Below are 19,051 nucleotides of genomic sequence, written 5' to 3' on the forward strand. Positions count from 1 at the left end.
ACACTCTGTGGTCTAGCCTACCCGTACTCTACCTCCGATTACAGTTACCTGGTTAAAGTTCGTGGTCTAGCCTCCTCATGTCGACTCATTGGCTACCGTTACCCGATTAAAGTTCGTGGTCCAGCTTGCACGTGGTTAATTCATGATTTCTTGATAAATCTTTGATTGAAGTCTTCATCTACTCTCAGCTTTGGGTTGAGTTATTAGAGTGAGGAAATAATTCGATTCAAGTTCGAGAAATTGTAGTATTATTGTAATCCTTTTGGCTCGGTTCATTTTCCTTCAACTATTCTTACATCTATCGGGCTTATGGGGGTCCATGCAGGTGGTTAATCTTTACTTGTGCATAAGCGTACCCATTGAATTTGTGGGAGCTCAACGGATTTAGTTAGATTCCTTCTCATTGTTTGGTAGTACGCTCATGTACATACTTACATTTACTTCTTGCCCCGTCTTTGGTTGTGATCTTTTACTCACATTTTAGTTTACTTTTGCTTATCCTGCTCAGTCGTCCTATGATGACTATTGGGTACCGGTTTCTTTGGTACTCATAATATACTCTGTATCTATTTTTGTGATGCAAGTTCGAGTACTAGCTACCTGCGTTGATTCGAGCCAGCTGTGATTGTGATCAGAGATGAGGGTGAGCGTAATGCATTCTGAATTTACCCATCTCTTTCTGTACATGTATTTTGCCTGTCTTTTACTTTTTGAGATAACTCTATTTTCTAGGTCCACTTTTGGTACTTGTACTCTTTTATTAGCAGCTCTATACATATGACTTTCAGGTTCTGAGATGGATTTATTTTATTTGTGTATATATATATTTAGTTACTTCTGCCCGTTCATTATATACTCCTACTATTACTTTACTGTTTTAGATTAGACTGCATGTCTTCTACCCTAACATCCCATTACTTGTAGTTCTGGGATATGGGTTATATATATATATATATATATATATATATATATATATATATATATATATATCAGCGTCATCATAACCTGATAAATCGGGTTGTGAGAAGTTGGTATTAGAGCACCAGTTCACCAATTTCACTTGTACACAGCTAACGTCTAGTAGAGTCCCGCGAATTAGCACAGAGCCATTCATGACTTATTCTCAACAGGGTACAGGATGTCTTTAGGAATGTGTCTCTTATGTATCTATGTCGTACAGTGTGTGTCTTGTTGATTTTTGAAAATCTCAATTGTTGAACTCTTTTACAGGATTGCTCGCATGAGCACTAGAGGTAGAGGACAACCTCGAGGTTGTGCCATAGCTGCAACACTAATTCGGGATCGAGGGTAGACTCTAGCGTCGGAGGTGGATCCAGCAGTATCTCTAGCATATCAGTAGTCGGTGGGCCCAGGACTAGCCCAACCACCACCCAAGCTAACTGCTGCCCCAGACTTATAGGCAATGTTCGCCCAGATTCTAGCTTCTCATGGGGCTATGCATTAGATGCCAACTCCTACTGCTCTATTTTTTTAGGATCAGCCTACACCAACAACATAGATTGCTCAGTAGCCATCAACATCGGCCGCTCAACCTAATGATTTAGAGGGAGTCATGCCACTCTAGGAGCAGAAGATACTCAAGGTGTTCCTTAGACTATTACTGTCGAGGTTTTCTGGGGCTGTGGGTGAAGATGCCTATGGGTTTCTATTTACTTGCCATGAGTAGCTGCATACTTTAGATTTAGTAGAGTTGAGAGGAGCTGACTTCACTGCTTACCAACTAAATGGTCCTGTCTGATAGTGATGGCGTATATATTTGGAGATTAGGCTAGCTGGGTCTTCACCGGTCATATGGGTTGAGTTTTTAGAGGCCTTCTTGGCCCAGTTTATCCCCGGGAGCGTCAAAGATCAGCCTTGGGATTAGTTCTCTCAATTAGAATAGGGCTCTATGATCATATAAGAGTACTAGTCCCGATTCCATGAGCTCTCTAGGCATACCGCTATGATATTACCCACGAAGGAGGAGAGAGTTCAGTGCTTCATCAGGGAATTGAGGCTCCAACTACAGATCGAGAGAGCTAGACAAGAGGATAACCATGATGGGTGCCGCTTTAGACCCCAGGAGTCCTATGATAGATCTCACCAGAGATTTCATTCGGGTTAGTCCAGCCGCCTCTTCTAAGTCGCTCTTCAGACTTCGAAGGGTGATCAGCATCGTTAGATTGATTCTAGTGCTGGTCTGAGTTAGTATTGAGGTAGTTCACAGGAGGGGTATTTCGACCGAGTTAGCCGAACTCCAGCTTTCAGCCAATATTCCCAGGGGTGCTATGTGTGTTGAGAGATAGATCATTGGCCCTGCGAGTGACCTTAACATAGGCTAGACTTACTATTTCCATAAGTAGGTAGACCCGTGCCAACACCAACACCTCTCGTTAGAGGTGGAGCCTAGGGTCAGGACCGCAAAGGTGGTTATTAGGGAGCACTGAGAGGTCCCCGGGGAGGCAGGTTAGGAGGTAGAGTTGATGCACAAGGTAGAGCAGCCCATGCCCACTTCTATGCAACTCTAGCTAGAGCAGAAGTTGAGGCCTCAGATGATGTGATCACAGGTACGATTTTATTATGCCATCAGACCGCGTCACTTTATTTGATCCAGGCTCCACTTATTCCTATATATCTATTTATTGTGCCCCTCGGCTGAGTATGAGCCTGGAGCTATTAGTTGAGCCATTGCATGTTTCAGCCTAGTTGGTGATTTGTTAGTAGTGGATCATGTCTTTAGATCCTGTGTGGTGACTATTCATGGGCGTGACACTAGAGTTGATCTTATTTTTCTTGATATATGTATTTTGATTTTATTCTGGGCATGGACTTGTTATCCTCTCATCATGCGATCTTGGATTGCTATGACAAGACCATTACCTTAGTCATGCCTAGTATCCCATTAGTGGTGTGGCAGGGCTCTAGTAGTTGCATGCCAAATTAGGGTGATCTCTTTTATTCGGTCCTGGAGGTTAGTAAATAAAGGGTGTTTAACGTATTTGGCTTGTGTTAGAGATTTGAGTAGGGACTGCCCTACAAATGATTTAGTACGTATAGTTTGAGAGTTTGTATATATGTTTCCTGCCGATCTGCCTAGCCTCTCTCTTGACCACGATATTGACTTCACTATTGATATAGAGCTAGGTACTTATTCTATTTCTATCCCACCATACCGTATGACCCTCGTAGAGCTCAAAGAGCTCAATGTTCAGCTTTAGGATCTCTTGGATAAAGGATTTATTCGGCCTAGTGTATCGCCTTGGGGTACCTCAGTCTTGTTCATTAAGAATAATGACGGTATAATCCAAATGTGCATCGATTACAGGCAGTTGAACAAGGTGACAGTGAAAAACTGTTACCCCATGCCTAAGATTGATGATCTATTCGACTAGCTTCAGGGTGCTTTGCTATTTTCTAAGATCGATTTGAGATTCGGTAACCACCAGTTGAGGATTAGGGCAGTGGATGTCCCTAAGACCACATTCAAGATCGTTACAGCCACTATAAGTTCCTAGTGATATCTTTTAGGTTGAATAATGCCCCTACTATGAGTTTTGGCTTGAGTCTGTAGCATTCTTGGGGTATATGGTGTCCAAGAATGGCATTATGATGGATCTGGTGAATATTGAGGCTATTCATGATTGTTCTAATCCCACCTTTGTGACTGAGATTCATAGCTTTATAGGATTGGTAGGGTACTACAGGCATTTTGTTGAGGGGGTTTCTACTATATCGATGCCTTTGACTCAGTTGAATCTCCAGGATATCCCATTTATATGGTCGGAGGAATGTGAGAGGAGCTTTCTGAGGCTCAAGGAGTTGCTTACCACCGCTCCTATATTAAATCTTCCAGTTGAGGATGAGAGATTCACCATTTATTGTGACACATCTGGAGTTAGTTTGGGTTGTGTACTGATGCAGCAGGGTTGGGTTATTACTTATGCATTGAGGCATCTTAAGCTGCACAAGCACAACTACCTCAATAATGACTTAGAGTTGACAACGGTAGATTTTACAATTAAGATTTAGAGGCACGACCTGTATAGAGTTTAATGCGAGATTTACATTGATCACAGGAACCTTCAGTATATTGTGAGCCAGAGGTATCTTAATTCGAGGCAGTGCCACTGGATTGATCTCCTGAAGGACTATGACCTCTCTAATGAGTCAGAAGGCAGTGAGTACGGATAGTCTAGCCTTCCTCTCTACTGTGGAGTGACCATTAGTTTTGGATATCCAGTCTTTCGGTAACCAGATGATTCGACTTGAGATTTCTAATTCTCAGTGTATGTTAGCTTATGTGGGAGCTCATCATCTCTGTTGGACTAGATTCGCAGCCGTCAATTTGAGGATGAAGAGTTAGTTGCACTGCAAGGCTGAGTTTTTAGAGGTGACGTATGTCTTGCTACCATAGATTCAGATGGGGGTTTGAGGTTTAGTGGCCGTCTTTATATTCTGAGAGTTTGGGATTTGACTTAGTTGATCTTTAGTGAGGCCTATGATTCCAGATATTTTATCCATTCGAGCACTGGTAATATGTATCGCGACTTGACACAACACTATTAGTGGAGCAGCATGTGGATTATATATCCCATTGTTTGAGTCGTTAACAGGTTAAGGCAGAGCATTTGAGGCTTGGTGGTGAGTTTCACAAATTACCCATTCTCGAGTGGAAATGGGAGAGGATCACCATAGATTTCATTATGGGGTTGCCTCGCACTTCTCGGGATCTTGATAGCATTTAGGTCATCATTGATTGATTGACCAAGTTAGCACACTTCCTTCCCGTTCGTACTTCCTATAGCGCTGAGAGGTTAGCCCCTATCAACATTTGGGAGGTAGTTCATCTTTATGGTATGCCGATTTCTATCATCTTAAATCGAGGCTCATAGTTCATATCTAGCTTTCGAAGGATATTTAGGAGGAGTTGGGTACCTGTATCGACCTTAGCACAACTTTTCACCCATAGACTAATGGTCAATCGGAGTGCACTATACAGGTTCTCAAGGACCTGTTGTAGGCTTGTGTTATGGATTTTGAGGGTAAGTAGGATTAGTTTTTGACTTTGGTGGAGTTTGAGTACAACAACAGCTACCGCTCTAATATACAGATGACCCTATTTGAGGCCTTATATGGTAGGCGTTGTCGCTCTCCAATTAGTTGATTTGAGTGTAAGGACCCAAGCCACGTAGTATAGACTTGAAGCAGGAGGCCTTAGATCATATGAGAGTGATTCAGGATAGAATCAGGATAGCTTAGAGTAGACATTAGAGTTATGCAGGTCATAGGCATCAGTCATTGAGATTTGTCGTGGGTGATAGAGTATTCCTTCATATATTGCCCATGAAGGGCGTGATGAGATTTGGAGGGTGGGGCAAGATTAGCCCCATGTATTTTGGTCCTTTTGAGATATTGAGAATAGTTGGCAAAGTTGCATATGACTTAGCATTTCCCCCGACCTTTTCATCTATTTATCTAGTTTTCTATGTTTTGATGTTATACCAGTATGTTCTAGATGAGTCTTATGTGCTTCAGTATGACGCGATTGACTTGTATGATTGTTTGAGTTATATTGAGGATCTAGCTGCTATTTTGGCCAGAGATGTCAAACAGTTGCATTCCAGAGCTATTCCTGTGGTTAAGGTCCATTGAAGTCATTGTCTAGTCGAGGAGGCTACTTGGGAGATCTAGAATGAGATGCGGGCACAGTTTCTTGGCTTATTTAAGCCTTTATGTCCTTCTTGATTCTTACTTTCATGGATGAAAGTTCTTTTAGTAGTGGATGTTATAATGACTCTCCAGTTCATTTTTTAATTTAAGCATTCATTTTGTAGTTTAGAGCATTCCTGTAGCAACCCCAAGTCATTTATGACTTGCTGGGACTGACTGTTTGGTCGCCTGGTCGTTCGTTTGGATGTTAGGCCTGTTTCCCTATTTTGGAGTTGTTATAACTTAAAAAATTGATTTAGGTCATAACATTAGAGAAATGAGCTTAGAATGAAATTATGATAATTCCATCAGCTTTGGAATGGCCAAATTATGCTAGTAGCATGGCCCGCACGAGTGCCGAGGCAATTGGTATGAGTTAGAATCATTTGATGCTTTTGCCTTTGAAATTTGGACTATAGTTGACTTTGTCCAACATTTGTGGAAAACATACTCGAATGAAAATTTTGACAGTGCAGTTAGTTTTGGAATGTTTATTTTTGTCTAGAATGACCCTTCGTTCATTTTCTAAGGCTTCTAGTCTAATCAAGAGGCCCATTGGGGAATTTGTCTCAAAATAGCCTTGGGTGTGGGACCCACTTTTAGTTGTAACAATTTTGTATTGGAATTTTGACTATTCCATTGATTTTGAAACATCGAATTTAGTGGGGTAGTATATCTTGTTTGCCTGCATGGGGTTTTGAATGAATCTCGAGCACCCCATCGGAGGATTTGACATGCTAAGCTCTTTCTTGCACTAGTTGTGTCTGGTGCCATCGCTTAAGTGATCTCTGGTTGCTAAATCGAGTGCCGCTAAAGCATCCAGGAACTCACTAAAATGACCACCCCATTTGGGTGGGGGTCGCTTAAGGGACAGCCCTGTCACAAAAGCAACTGGTCGCTAAAGCGATGCCTATCTTATTGGTGGGTGTCGCTTAAGCAATCTCCGGGTGGTTGCTAAAGTGACACCTAAGGATCGTTCTTAAGACCCATATTTTAGATTTTATATCAAGTTTCAAAATTGGATTTCTTCTTCAATTCTTGGGTGATTCAAAAGGATAACTTGCGTAGTTTTTGAGGGGAATCCTGTTGTGTGTGCAGAATTAGGAGATAAGGCTTCCTTCGAGGTAAATTCTCCTTTTTCCTGCGTTCCTAGTGTCTTGAGTTTGGTAGTTGATCACTTATGCATGTTAAGTTTGTGTCTGATTTGGTGTGTGAAATGTATTCCCTCGTGGAACATGAACTGGGTAGTAGTTAGAGCCTACATTTAGGGTCAATTTCGAATTTTCAAATGCGGGTCCCATATTTTCTATTTTAGACCCCTAAATTTGTCCGTTTCTGAATTCTATAATTTTAGTGTCATAACGACTGTATTAATATTATGATTCTATTATTGATAGCGTGGCAGCATTAGAAGGACACTTAGAAGGGAAAAGCTCCGGTTTCGTAATGTAGAGCACGCGTGGTCAGCTTACAGGTAGGCTATAGTTTTTCCCTCATTAGACTGAGCATGTTTAGGTAATTGTACATTGAATTGTATGAGTTTGGAGGGTTTTGGGTATCGAGCATGCTAAATTCCTAGATTCCATTCCATAGATGCTACTTTCGGGAAATTGTTGGAAAGTATAAGCATGACTCCTGTGGTTGTTGGTTGTTCTTATCCTGTGATGAATATTGTGCCTATGGTTATATATTGGAAGCAGGTTTTGCCTTAGTCTAGACTTAGACTAGTGTTGCCTTAGACTTGCGCAATTTTGATGTCGTTGGGCCTTAAAAATTCTTCGACGTCATTTCGGATGGTTACCTCCCTGTAGACTGATATAACAGGTTTGAGTCTGATAGTCTGAGCCTTAGCTAGGCAGTAACTCAGCTTGTGACCTTATCTCTACAATTCCCTATTCTCCTAGCGGTCCTATATTATCCGATTCTTGATTTTGTACGTTTTCTCAGCGATTCGGGTTATATTTGGTTTGTGCTGGAGTAGTGCATTGATAACACTCGGTTTGGGGGTGTTCCCCATGACGAACGGTTGGTTGTTGATTATAATTCATCTGATTACTTAGCTACAGATACCCGATAAAAGTCTGTGGTCCAGCTTACTTATGTTCAGCTTCCCTAGCTATAGTTATCTAGTTAAAGTCCGTGGTCTAGCCACCTCATGTCGACTCATTGGCTACAGTTACCCGGTTAAAGTCCATGGTCCAACTTACACGTGGTTAATTTCTAATTCCGTGATAAATCTTCGGTTTAAGTCTTCATCTACTCTTAGCTTTGGGTTGAGGTATTAGAGTTTGAAAATAGTTCGGTTCAAGTCCGGGAAATGGTGGTATTATGGTAATCCTTTTAGTTCCGTTCATTTTCCTTCAACCAATTTTGAATCTGTCGGGCTTATGGGAGTCTATGCAAGTGGTTACTCTTTACTTGTGCACAAGCATACCCATCGGGTTTATGGGAGAATGACGGATTTAGTTAGATTCCTTCTCTTTATTTAGTAGTATGCCCGTTTACATACCTATATTTACTTTTTGCCCTGTCTTTGGTTATGATCTTTTACTAGCATTTCAGTTTACTTTTTCTTATCTTGCTCAGTTGGCCTATGATTCATATTGGGTATTTGTTGCTTTGGTACTCATACTACACACTGTATCTATTTTTGTGATGTAGGTCCGAGTAGTAGCTACCGACATTGATTCAAGCAAGTTGCGGTCGTGATCGGAGGTGAGGGTGAGCACACTAGGTTCTGAATTTACTTATCTCCTTCTGTAGAAAATGTAAAATTACACTATACAGAAATATCTCGGCGTCGTGGACTTCTCTACAGGGGTTGACACTTCGCATGTTTCGAGGCTATAAATAGTCCACTTATATTTTATTTTAAAAGATTCAGTTTTTATTTGACGTTTTGATGAAGGAAGACAAAAGGAGAACTCTCCTAGAGTTTTATTTCTTTCTCTCTTTCAGTTCTAAGTTGGTTCTTTATGCTATTACTTGTGTTTTGGATTCTTTTAAACATTATGAAAGGCTAAAATCCCTTGTTCTGGGGTTGTAGCCACAAGATGAAGGTTTTAATATAGTTTGCTTTGGTTGAAAATTTTTTCTTTCTTATAATTGCTCTTATATTCTTATTTATACTATTTTAGTGCTTGATCACCATTAAAATATATTAGTTGTCTACCCAAAACTCGACAGACAGAGAGGAGATAGAACACTAGAATATAAAGAGTGTGCTTGTTCTAGAATTGCCTAGGATGATTTGTATATAGGATGCCCGTGACACATACCTATACACCGTACTTAGTTAATAAACAGGATGATATGATTAAAGCATATGTGTTGGTTCATGCCTATCCTCGCTCAACGACGTAGTTAGGCTGTCAACATAGGTAGGCAATTAGAGGTTGAGAGACCATGATTATAAAATCAAACATGTAAATCAGTAATTGAAATACCCATTAAATGCTAGAGTGAAAGTATGTTAGACCTGAAATTTGTAGTGCTACAACCCTGGAATTACTTACTCATTTGATCACACTAAATTTCTAAAATGTTTCTTAATAGTAGTTTTAATAACTTAGTGGACAATATAATTGAAATCAACTTTTTGCAACACACGTGAACAATTGAATCAATTGGAAATATTACTCACGCATGATTAAATTCCTTTGGATTCGACAATACAATTCTGAAAGGAGCAACTTTATTATTGTAAGCCCACATACACTTGCGTGTGCTTTGGTGGCAATAAGTTTTTGGCGCTGTTTCCGGGGACTTTAAATTTAGCAATTGTTTATTTTTAATGTTTTTTAGTTGTTTTTGTTGGTGTTAACAACTTGATCTTAGCTGTGATTTCTTGCAGGAAAATTTGCAAAGGCACACTGGAAAGGAATAGGAATATTGTAGAGCTGTTAGCTGAGCCTCAGAGATTTCTACATCAGCAAAGGAGGGAAGAGGCTACTCAATACCCAGTATCACAGGTCAATCTGGGTAATAATAATGAAATGCTAGTAGAGGTCCCTGTAAATATGGCAGCCAGGACAGTACATGATGTGGCAGTCCTACTCACAGTGAATGTCACCTCCAGCCTTCAGAAACCGCCAGCTGGAGAAAAAATGAGCTGAAACAAAACATGGTGCAACCATTGCACACTATTGAGCAGTTCACGGGATTGCCTCACGAAGATCACCAAATCCACATCCAGAACTTTCTGGAAATTAGTGACGCTTATACACCAAGGGAGTGTCTATAGATTATGTGAGGTTAACCTTATTCCCATTTTCTCTATTGGGGGAGGCTAGACGGTGGTTGAAGTCGGAACCATCCAATTTTATAACTACATGGGACGTTTAGCTAGCAAATTCTTGATCAGATTCTTTCCTTCAAGGAAGACAGCAAAACTAAGAGCCAAAATACTAAGCTTTAAGCAGAAGTCTGGTGAAAATTTACACCAAGCCTAGGACAGGTTGAAATCTCTACTCATTAGCTGTCCTCATCATCACCAAGCTAATGATGTGTTGGTCCATACCTTTATTGAAGGGTTGGAACCCAATACAAAAATTCTTCTTGATTCAGCTAGAGGTAGACATACTTTAGAGAAGACATATGATGAGCTCTACACATTACTGAACTGTATATATCAAGGAAATCTATAATGGAATACAGGAAACTCTAGGCCTATCATCCAAAAACAAGCAAGTATGCTTGAAGTAGATGATGTGACAGCTTTGACAACGCAGATTGCAGCATTGTAAAACATGACGTCTACTCACTTCAGCAAGTTAGCTTTGGGGTAGCAACAAGCTCTAGTGAATGTAGTTCAACAGCAGTAGATGTGGTGTGAAGTGTGTGGTAGCAATGAATACATGTCAGAATATTGTTGTGCAAACCCTAAATCGGTAAATTTTGTAGGGAAAGCATAGAGAGGTGAAGGCCAATAAAATTATGGCAGCACTTATAACCATAGTTGGAGGAACCATCCAAACTTATCTTGGGGTGGAAATGAACAGAACCATTACCAAGGACAAGGTCAATATATACCACAAGGAGGAGGCCAACACTACAATCAGCAAGGCCAAAGTAGCCAACAAACAAGTAGTATAGGAAACGTAAGCATGGAAGACATGCTTAAAACACTCATGGCTGATCAAGCTAAGCTAGTTGTAGACGTTCGTCGGTATCAAATCACAACTCAAAATTTAGAAAAGCAAATGGAACAGCTAGCAAGTGCTCAAAATTCTCTCTAGCAAGGTGGTTTACCAAGTAACACTGATCGAAACCCAAGAAGGTGAATGTTGTAAGTACAAGAAGCGGACAACCACTAGCCGAGATAGTGCTACAAAGCAAAGGTAGTGAAGGTAAAGTTAAAGTTGTGGAGGTTGAAGTTAGTGAGCCTAGCTTGCCACAGAAGGAGCAAGAGCCAAAGAAAAACCACCTCCTCCATTCCTACAAAAATTTAAAAAGAAGAAAGAGGAGAAATGTTTTAAAATATTCATAGATATGCTTAAACAGATACAAATTAACTTGCCTTTGATTGATATGTTGCAGGGTATTCCCAAATATGCCAAGCTTGTCAAAGATGTTGTCGCCAACAAGAGAAAGTTAGTTTAGTTTGAAACAGTGGCATTCACTGAAGAGTGTAGTTCAAGAATCTTAAACAAAATAAAGCTACCAGCTAAGCAAAATGATCTAGTTAGTTTCACGGTACAGGTAACCATTGGTAACTGCAGTAATGCAAGAGGTCTTTATGATACAGTTGTAAGTATAAACTTGATGCCTATATCTATGTTTAAGAAATTAGGCTTGGGAGAACCTAAACCAACCACCATTTTGTTATAATTAGCTAATCGTTCTGTAGTTAGATGGTATTATTGACAATGTGTTAGTTCAAGTAGGATCCCTCATCTTTTTTGTTGATTTTGTTATATAAGATTTTGAGCCCGATCTAGAGGTTTCTTTTATTTTGGGGCGTCCTTTCTTAGCAACATAAGGTGCACTTATTGATGTGGCTATACGTAGTTTAACGATGAGAGCACATGAAAAATTTGAGGTGTTTGATGTATATCAGGCAATAAAATTACCTGCAGTCTATGAAGAGTTGTCTACTTTAACTATCATCAATGAGGAAGTGGCAGCGCAATGCATTTTACCAAAAGACCCTTAGAAAGAGTATTGATGGATCAAGATTTGAAGGTGATAGGGAAGCTAAAGAGATAGCTAGTGTGTTTGACATTCCAAATATCAGCATGTGGAAAAAAAATGTGGAACCATTAAACAGAGAATTGGGTCCTTCCCCCAAGCCATCTCTCTTGAAGAAGCACCCAAGTTGGAGTTGAAGCAACTTCTAGCCCATCTCAGATATGCTTTTCTTGGAGTTAATAATACTTTACCTGTAATTCTTTCATCGTCTTTGTTTGAGATGCAGGTCACAACAATATTTAAGGTGTTAAAAAGGCACACGAAGGAAAATGGATGGCAAATGGCTGATATCCAGGCATCAGCCCTGCTTTGTGCATGCATAGGATTTTCATAAAATAAGGAAATAAGGCTAGTGCAAAACCATAACGCCGGTTAAACCCGGTAAGTTGCTTCCTCAAGAAGCACATTTTCACAAGGTTGGCACTCCAAAGGGCATCATCAGTGATGGGGTTAAGCATTTCATAAACCAAATGATAATGAATCTGTTAGCTAAGTTTGGTGTCAGGCACAAGGTCATCATAGCATATCATTCCTAGACTAGCGGACAAGTTGAAGTATCGAATCGTGAAGTGAAGAAATCCTTTATAAAACCATTAATGCTATAAGAAAGGACTGGTCCATCAAGCTAGATGAAGCATTCTGGGCCTATCGGACTATGTACAAAACACAAGTCGGCACTTCACCGTACGATATGGTGTCCAGAGAAGCATGTCACCTTCCAGTGGAACTGGAATACCAAGCATACTGGGCTATCAGAAAGCTGAACCTAGATCCAAATTGGTAGGTAGAAACTATATAGATCAGCTTTATTAATTGGAGGAATTCATCCTTCACGCTTATGAGAATGCGAAATTGTATAAAGAGAAGACAAAGAGATGGCATGACAAGCATATAGTTGCTCGCACATTCGAGCCAAGCCAAAAGGTATTGCTCTTTAACTCTCATTTGCATCTTTTTCCAGGTAAGCTTCAATCCAAATAGAGTGGACCATTTAAGGTAGTGCGAATGTCGGTACATAAAGCCGTGGAACTATAGAATCGCACTAAATCAACCATGTTCGTAGTGAGTGGCCAACGTGTTAAGCACTATTTTGAGCAAGATATCGATCGTGAGGAGGAAGAAATTGAGTACTAGAATGAATAAAGCCAGAGTTGAGTCATGCCACGACTATGAATTAGGCGCTACGTGGGAGGCAACTTGTGAGGTAGTGTAAAATCTTTTTTAGTCATAGGTTATGATTGGATTTTCGAGTTTTCTAAAATTTCATTTTGTTATAGTGCATATTTAGGATATTATAATTTGTATACGATAAACAAAATTAAAAAAAGAGCTTGGACGATTTCTAAAAAGTGGAGTCCACGACGTATTGTATTGGGTTCACCCTACTGCCCCCTTGATGGAGCTCCAAATTAGACCACATTACCAATATATTTGCCACACCTTATGTGGGCCCAAATCCACCGCTAATTGAGTTCAACACGGGCATCGTGGTTACAATCGTGGATAAAGATTATGATGCATAGTCTTATCCAATGTCACGACCCAAGCCTAGGGCCTAGATATGACATGGTAAATGAGGAACCCGAAAGTACCTCAAACAATCATCCTAGCATTCTTTTAGCCTTTCATAGGTAATGATGATAAATAAACAAACGGAAATTATAATAGAAGATCTTCAACTTACACATGTCCAATAATACCTAACTTTTAGATTTAACGGGGCTAAGACAAGTCACTAACTCACCCTCAAACATAATAGAATAAATGTCATAGTAAAATATCTCAACATATCATAAGCTAGAAAGATAAAGGAGTATTGTTCCCGGAACATGGGAACTCACCAAAAGTAGTCTTTAACGGAATCTCAACTAGCCATGTGGAGGAGAACGAGAAGGAGCACTGGTCCCTACATGATGATATCATGTAGACAAAAGAATATGCGTTAGTACTTTGAATGTACTAAGTATGTAAAGATGCATGAACATTGAGGAAACATTAAAATATTTATGTAATATAGAACATAATGTAATGCATGCATAATAAATCATATAGATATCCTTTAAAATATTTATTTTGTGGGAAAATAACCATAACCCATATTTAAGACCATGCAAGCTATTACATGGAATCCAACATAACCCCCTACGTTGTCCAGGGAGACTACTTGCCAGGTAGAACTCCGTTAACTTCATTCATTTCTTTAAATTTAACTTTAAGGGCTATTTATAGATCCATTAGCCTAAGCCTATAAGGTCTCCTATGTTGGCACATAGTTAATGAGACAAGGGATTTCTACTAGGATTCCCTTATCGAATCCCACCTCAATGACTCATTCGGTGCTAAGTCAATCCCACGGAATAGTTTAATACTTCAAAATAGTCATAGCATATAGCTTGAGAATTCAAAACATCATATTCGGTAGAATAGCTCATTAAAACATTTGGTAATTCAAATATGCAAGAATTGTCCTTATTGCATAAAGAATCCATTATTCATATCATTTCATCATTCTTTTATTTAATAAGACTCCGTTTTGATCATAGATATTGCTTTCATAAATATTCATTTGGAGTCAAAGCTTTCAAGTCAAACTTTATTGAAAATATAGTAAAACTAGGTGGGTTCAAATAACTTCAACTTGCAAACATGTATGTAAATAAATATATATAAATACTTTAAAATCCATTAATTAAAAATCATGCTTTAAACAACTCACCATGAATTTCAAGAACTTTTAAAGAGATAAATAGAAAAATCACTTGCAAACCATCAATTCATACATATGAAATTATGTTGCATCAAAATAGATTAATAATCATTAGTTTAATCATAATTCATGTTATTAAGTAAAAATAAGAATTACCCATAAGAAAATATTACTTGAAATCAAGAAACTTAATTGAAAGAGTTTTTGGACTACATGGGTGGAAGAACCCATGGATAAACACCCACATAACTTAGAGTAATGCTTAAAAAAAATAAATATAATTTATTATATAATCAAAATAATTTAGATATGAGAGTGGAAGGAATACTCTCATTGAAGCCTTACATACCTGGAATCCGAAGCTTTAGTCAGAACCGAAAGACTTAATGAACACTCTTGAGTCCTAGATTTTCTCCTCGCTGGAACGTTTGGTGTACTACCAAAAGTATATGAATCATCGGAATAGTAGTTCTTCACTACTAAGAAATAAAACTATATTTGAGAATGAGTAAAGAAGTGTATAGAGAGAAGCGTTGCTTGAGAAAGCTTGATGAATAAAATGAGGTGGGTATTTATAAGAGTAGACGAGGAACCTAACAATAAATAAAAATAATTACAAAGGATGATCTTGAAAATTCAATTGAGGATTTTGATGTCATGGATGATGTCAAAGGGCTCTAAATTTTTCTATGGTAGGTGAGATGAGTTCTTTTTAACAGAATACTCTTGTTTGGAGCTACATTTGAATAAGATAAATTCCTTATTAGAATTTTGTGTCTTCATAAGAATTGTAGATATGGAACTCTAGTTTTATTTCGTTCAAGAATCAACCAATTTGGAGTATCCTACAATGAGATATGATATTTCTTCTATAAATCCTCTATTCCGTCACAGCATCCTGTCTTACAATAATTAATTTATTTGACCTACTTAACCTCCGAAAATTAAAATATGATCTTCACAAAAGTTGTAGGTAATTATATTGTGGTTACCTAGAAATTTGAATCACCTAATGTGGACTATCCTATGAAATGGTATGCCCAAAATACAGAGTCTGTATCATTCTTTTGGCGAGAATTGAAACATCGTATACAACGTTTTTAGGGGATGTTACATTATCTCCCTTTTGGGAACATTCGTCCTCAAATGAGAAAAGAATTAGCTTGAGTAGAGTAGAGTGTAAACCAACAACACATCATTAATGCAATAGTGTAATTTAAAACATCGTTTGAAACATATTTCATAATTTTGCAAGCATATGACAAGAAAAGTTGAGATGCAAAGATTTCAAGTAATTGAGCAAGGACAACTTAATACCTTAGGTTTGGGTAGAGGGAAAAAGATAAGGGTATCCCTTAATTATATCTGCTTTCACTTCCCATGTTGCACTTTCTATTTGTTGATTCCTCCAAAGAACTTTAATAGATGCAACTTCTTTGTTCCTCAATCTCTTAACTTGTCGGTCCAAAATTTTGACAGGAACTTCTTCATAGGTCAAGTTTTCTTCAATAGTCACTACTCCCATAGATACAATGGAACAAGGATCACCCATACTTTTTTTCAACATGTCATATGAAACACCGAATGAACCATGGCCATTTCCAATGGTAATTCCAACACATATGCAACCTTGCCAACAAGTCTCACGATTTTATAAGGCCCTACATACCTAGGGCTCAATTTCCCTTTTTTACCAAATGAACTACACCCTTCATGGGTGAAACCTTCAGATACACCCAATCGTCCATATTAAACTCAAGATCCCTTCTTCTAGTGTCAGAATAGGACTTTTGATGACTTTGAGCCATCTTCAACCTTTATCTAATGATCTTCACCTTCTCTAAAGCATCAACTACCAAATCAGGGCCCAACAAGGTCATCTCGCCTACTTCGAACCAACCAACCGGTGATCTACATCGTCTCCCATACAAAGCCTCAAACGGAGCCATCTCAATACTTGAGTGGTAACTATTATTATAGGCAAACTCGATAAGCGGTAGATAATCATCCCAATTTCCTTTAAACTCCAACACACAAGCCTTTAACATATCCTCTAGTGTTTGAATCGTCTTTTTGGCTTGCCCATCCATTTGAGAATGGAATGTTGTGCTCAACTTTACCTTAGTACCAAGGCCTTTCTGAAATGATATCTAGAAGTGAGAAGTGAATTGGGTACCATGATCTGAAATAATGAATAACGGCACACCATACAACCTCACCAACTCCCTAATATACAACTTGTCATAGTCTTCAGCATTATAAGAAGTCTTAACCAGTAGGAAGTGAGCTGACTTAGTCATTCTATCAATAATTACCCAAATTGAGTCATGATGCTTCCGGGTATGAGGCAAACCTACTACAAAATCCATATTCACATCTTCCCACTTCCAAGTAGGGATTTCAATGTCTTGGGCTAGGCCATCCAGCCTTTGATGTTCGGCATTCACTTGTTGGCAATTCGTACATTCGGACACAAACCTTGCTATGTCATTTTTCATGCCACCCCACCAATACAACTCCTTTAAGTCTCGATACATTTTCATTGAACCGGGATGAATAGAGTATGTAAAATTATGAGATCAAACTTCTTAGGCTATCAAAATCTGAAACACATATCTGACCTTGGTAGTATAGCACCTCATCTCTCCCTTAAGAAAAGACCTCTATCTTCTTTTCCTTTACCAACTTCTTTAACTCGATAAACTTTGGGTCAAGATCTTACTTTGATTTAACATCCACCACCAAAGAGGATTCGAACCTATTTTGAACAACCATACCACTATTATTAGTACCACATAACTTCAACCCTAATCTAGACAATTGGTGAACATCTTTCACTAACTCCCTCTTCTTTTTATCCATATGGGCCACACTCCCCATAGACACTCTACTAAGTGCATCAGCAACCACATTGGCTTTACCTGGATAATAGTGCATACTCATGTCATAGTCCTTAAGGAGTTCTAGCCACCTCCTTTGCCTTAGATTAAGGTCCTTTTGGTGAACACATATTGAAGACTTTTATAGTCAGTATATACATCCACATGCACCCCATAGAGGTAATGCCTCCAAATCTTTAGAGCAAAAACAACGGCCGCCAATTCAAGGTCATGGGTAGGGTAGTTTCGCTCATGCACCTTTAATTGCCTAGAAGCATAGGCTATGACCTTGCTATTTTACATTAAGAGACAACCTAAACTAATCTTTGAAGCATCACAATAAACTACAAACCCTTCTAATCCTTATGGGAGAGTCAAAATAGGAGCAGAGGTAAGTTGATCTTTCAAGGTCTGGAAACTCTTTCCACACTCATCAGTTCATATGAATTTGGCTTTCTTTTGGGTCAATTTTGTCATATAAGATGAGATGGAAGAAAAATCTTTGATGAACATTCTATAGTACCCGGCTAGACCCAAGAAGCTCCTAATATCTGAAGGAGACAATGGTCTAGGCCAATTCTTGACTGCCTCTGTTTTCTTAGGATCAACATTGATTCCATCATCGGATACTACGTGACCATGAAATGCTACCTCCTTTAACCAAAATTCACACTTACTAAATTTTGCAAACAATTGCCTATCCTTCAATGTTTGAAGCACAACTCTTAAGTGATTTTTATGTTCTTCCTCACCCCAAGAATAAATCAAAATATCATCAATGAATACCACCACAAAAGTATCAAGGTAAGGTTTGAACACCCTATTCATCAAATCCATGAATACCGCCGGTGCATTTGTCAACCCAAACTTATCACCACAAACTCAAAGTGAAATACCTTATTCGGAAGGCCATTTTGGGAATGTCACACTCCCTCACCCGTAGTTGGTGATAGCCGGACCGAAGGTCAATCTTGGAGAAGTGACTTGCCCCTTGTAATTGATCAAACAAGTCATCTATTCTAGGGAGTGGGTACTTACTCCTAATGGTCATCTTATTTAATTGCCGGTAGTCTATGCATATTTAAAGTGACCCATCCTTTTTTCTCACAAATAGAACGGGAGCACCCCATGGTGAAATACTTGGTCTTATGAACCCCTTCTCTAACAAGTCCTTTAATTATTCCTTTAACTCTTTTAATTCTGCTGGGGCCATACGGTAAGGAAGAATAGAGATAGGTTGGGTATAGGGGAGGAGATCGATACCAAAATCAACTTCTCTTTCGAGAGAGACACCAGGAAAGTCATCGGGGAATTCATTGACTAGAGGAACCAACTCAAGAGAAGGACTTTTGGAGTCGACATCCCTAACCTTCACAATGTGATAAATACAACCCTTAGAAATTATTTTTTAGGCCTTAAGATAAGAAATAAACTTACCCTTTACCACTAAATCACGACCCTCCCATTCAATAACATGCTCATTTGGAAATTGGAACTTGACTCGATGAGTCCTAATCTATGGAAGCATAAGATGCATGTTACCAATCCATCCCAAGAATAACATCAA

The 19,051-nt window shown here is 38.9% G+C and overlaps 1 protein-coding gene across 1 annotated transcript; it reads left to right on the forward strand.

Annotated features, from left to right (window-relative positions):
* Positions 1-3,585: 3,585 nt before the first annotated feature.
* LOC129890627 (uncharacterized) lies at positions 3,586-9,824 on the forward strand. Its single transcript, XM_055966142.1, has 4 exons — positions 3,586-4,005; positions 5,506-5,643; positions 7,107-7,183; positions 9,563-9,824. Exons 1-4 carry the CDS (start codon positions 3,586-3,588, stop codon positions 9,822-9,824), a joined length of 897 nt encoding a protein of 298 aa, XP_055822117.1.
* Positions 9,825-19,051: the final 9,227 nt, after the last annotated feature.

Source organism: Solanum dulcamara, chromosome 5 (genome assembly GCF_947179165.1).
Source record: "Solanum dulcamara chromosome 5, daSolDulc1.2, whole genome shotgun sequence".
Taxonomy (NCBI): Eukaryota; Viridiplantae; Streptophyta; class Magnoliopsida; order Solanales; family Solanaceae; genus Solanum; species Solanum dulcamara.

What these genes read in the sequence shown, in the direction of transcription:
- LOC129890627 (XM_055966142.1), top strand. Translation starts at nt 3,586, where the DNA reads ATGGTGTCCAAGAATGGCATTATGATGGATCTGGTGAATATTGAGGCT. An exon ending in ATGACTTAGAGTTGACAACG is followed by an intron (nt 4,006 to 5,505) that starts GTAGATTTTACA and finishes ATGTTATACCAG; the next exon opens with TATGTTCTAGATGAGTCTTA. An exon ending in CACGCGTGGTCAGCTTACAG is followed by an intron (nt 7,184 to 9,562) that starts GTAGGCTATAGT and finishes GATTTCTTGCAG; the next exon opens with GAAAATTTGCAAAGGCACAC.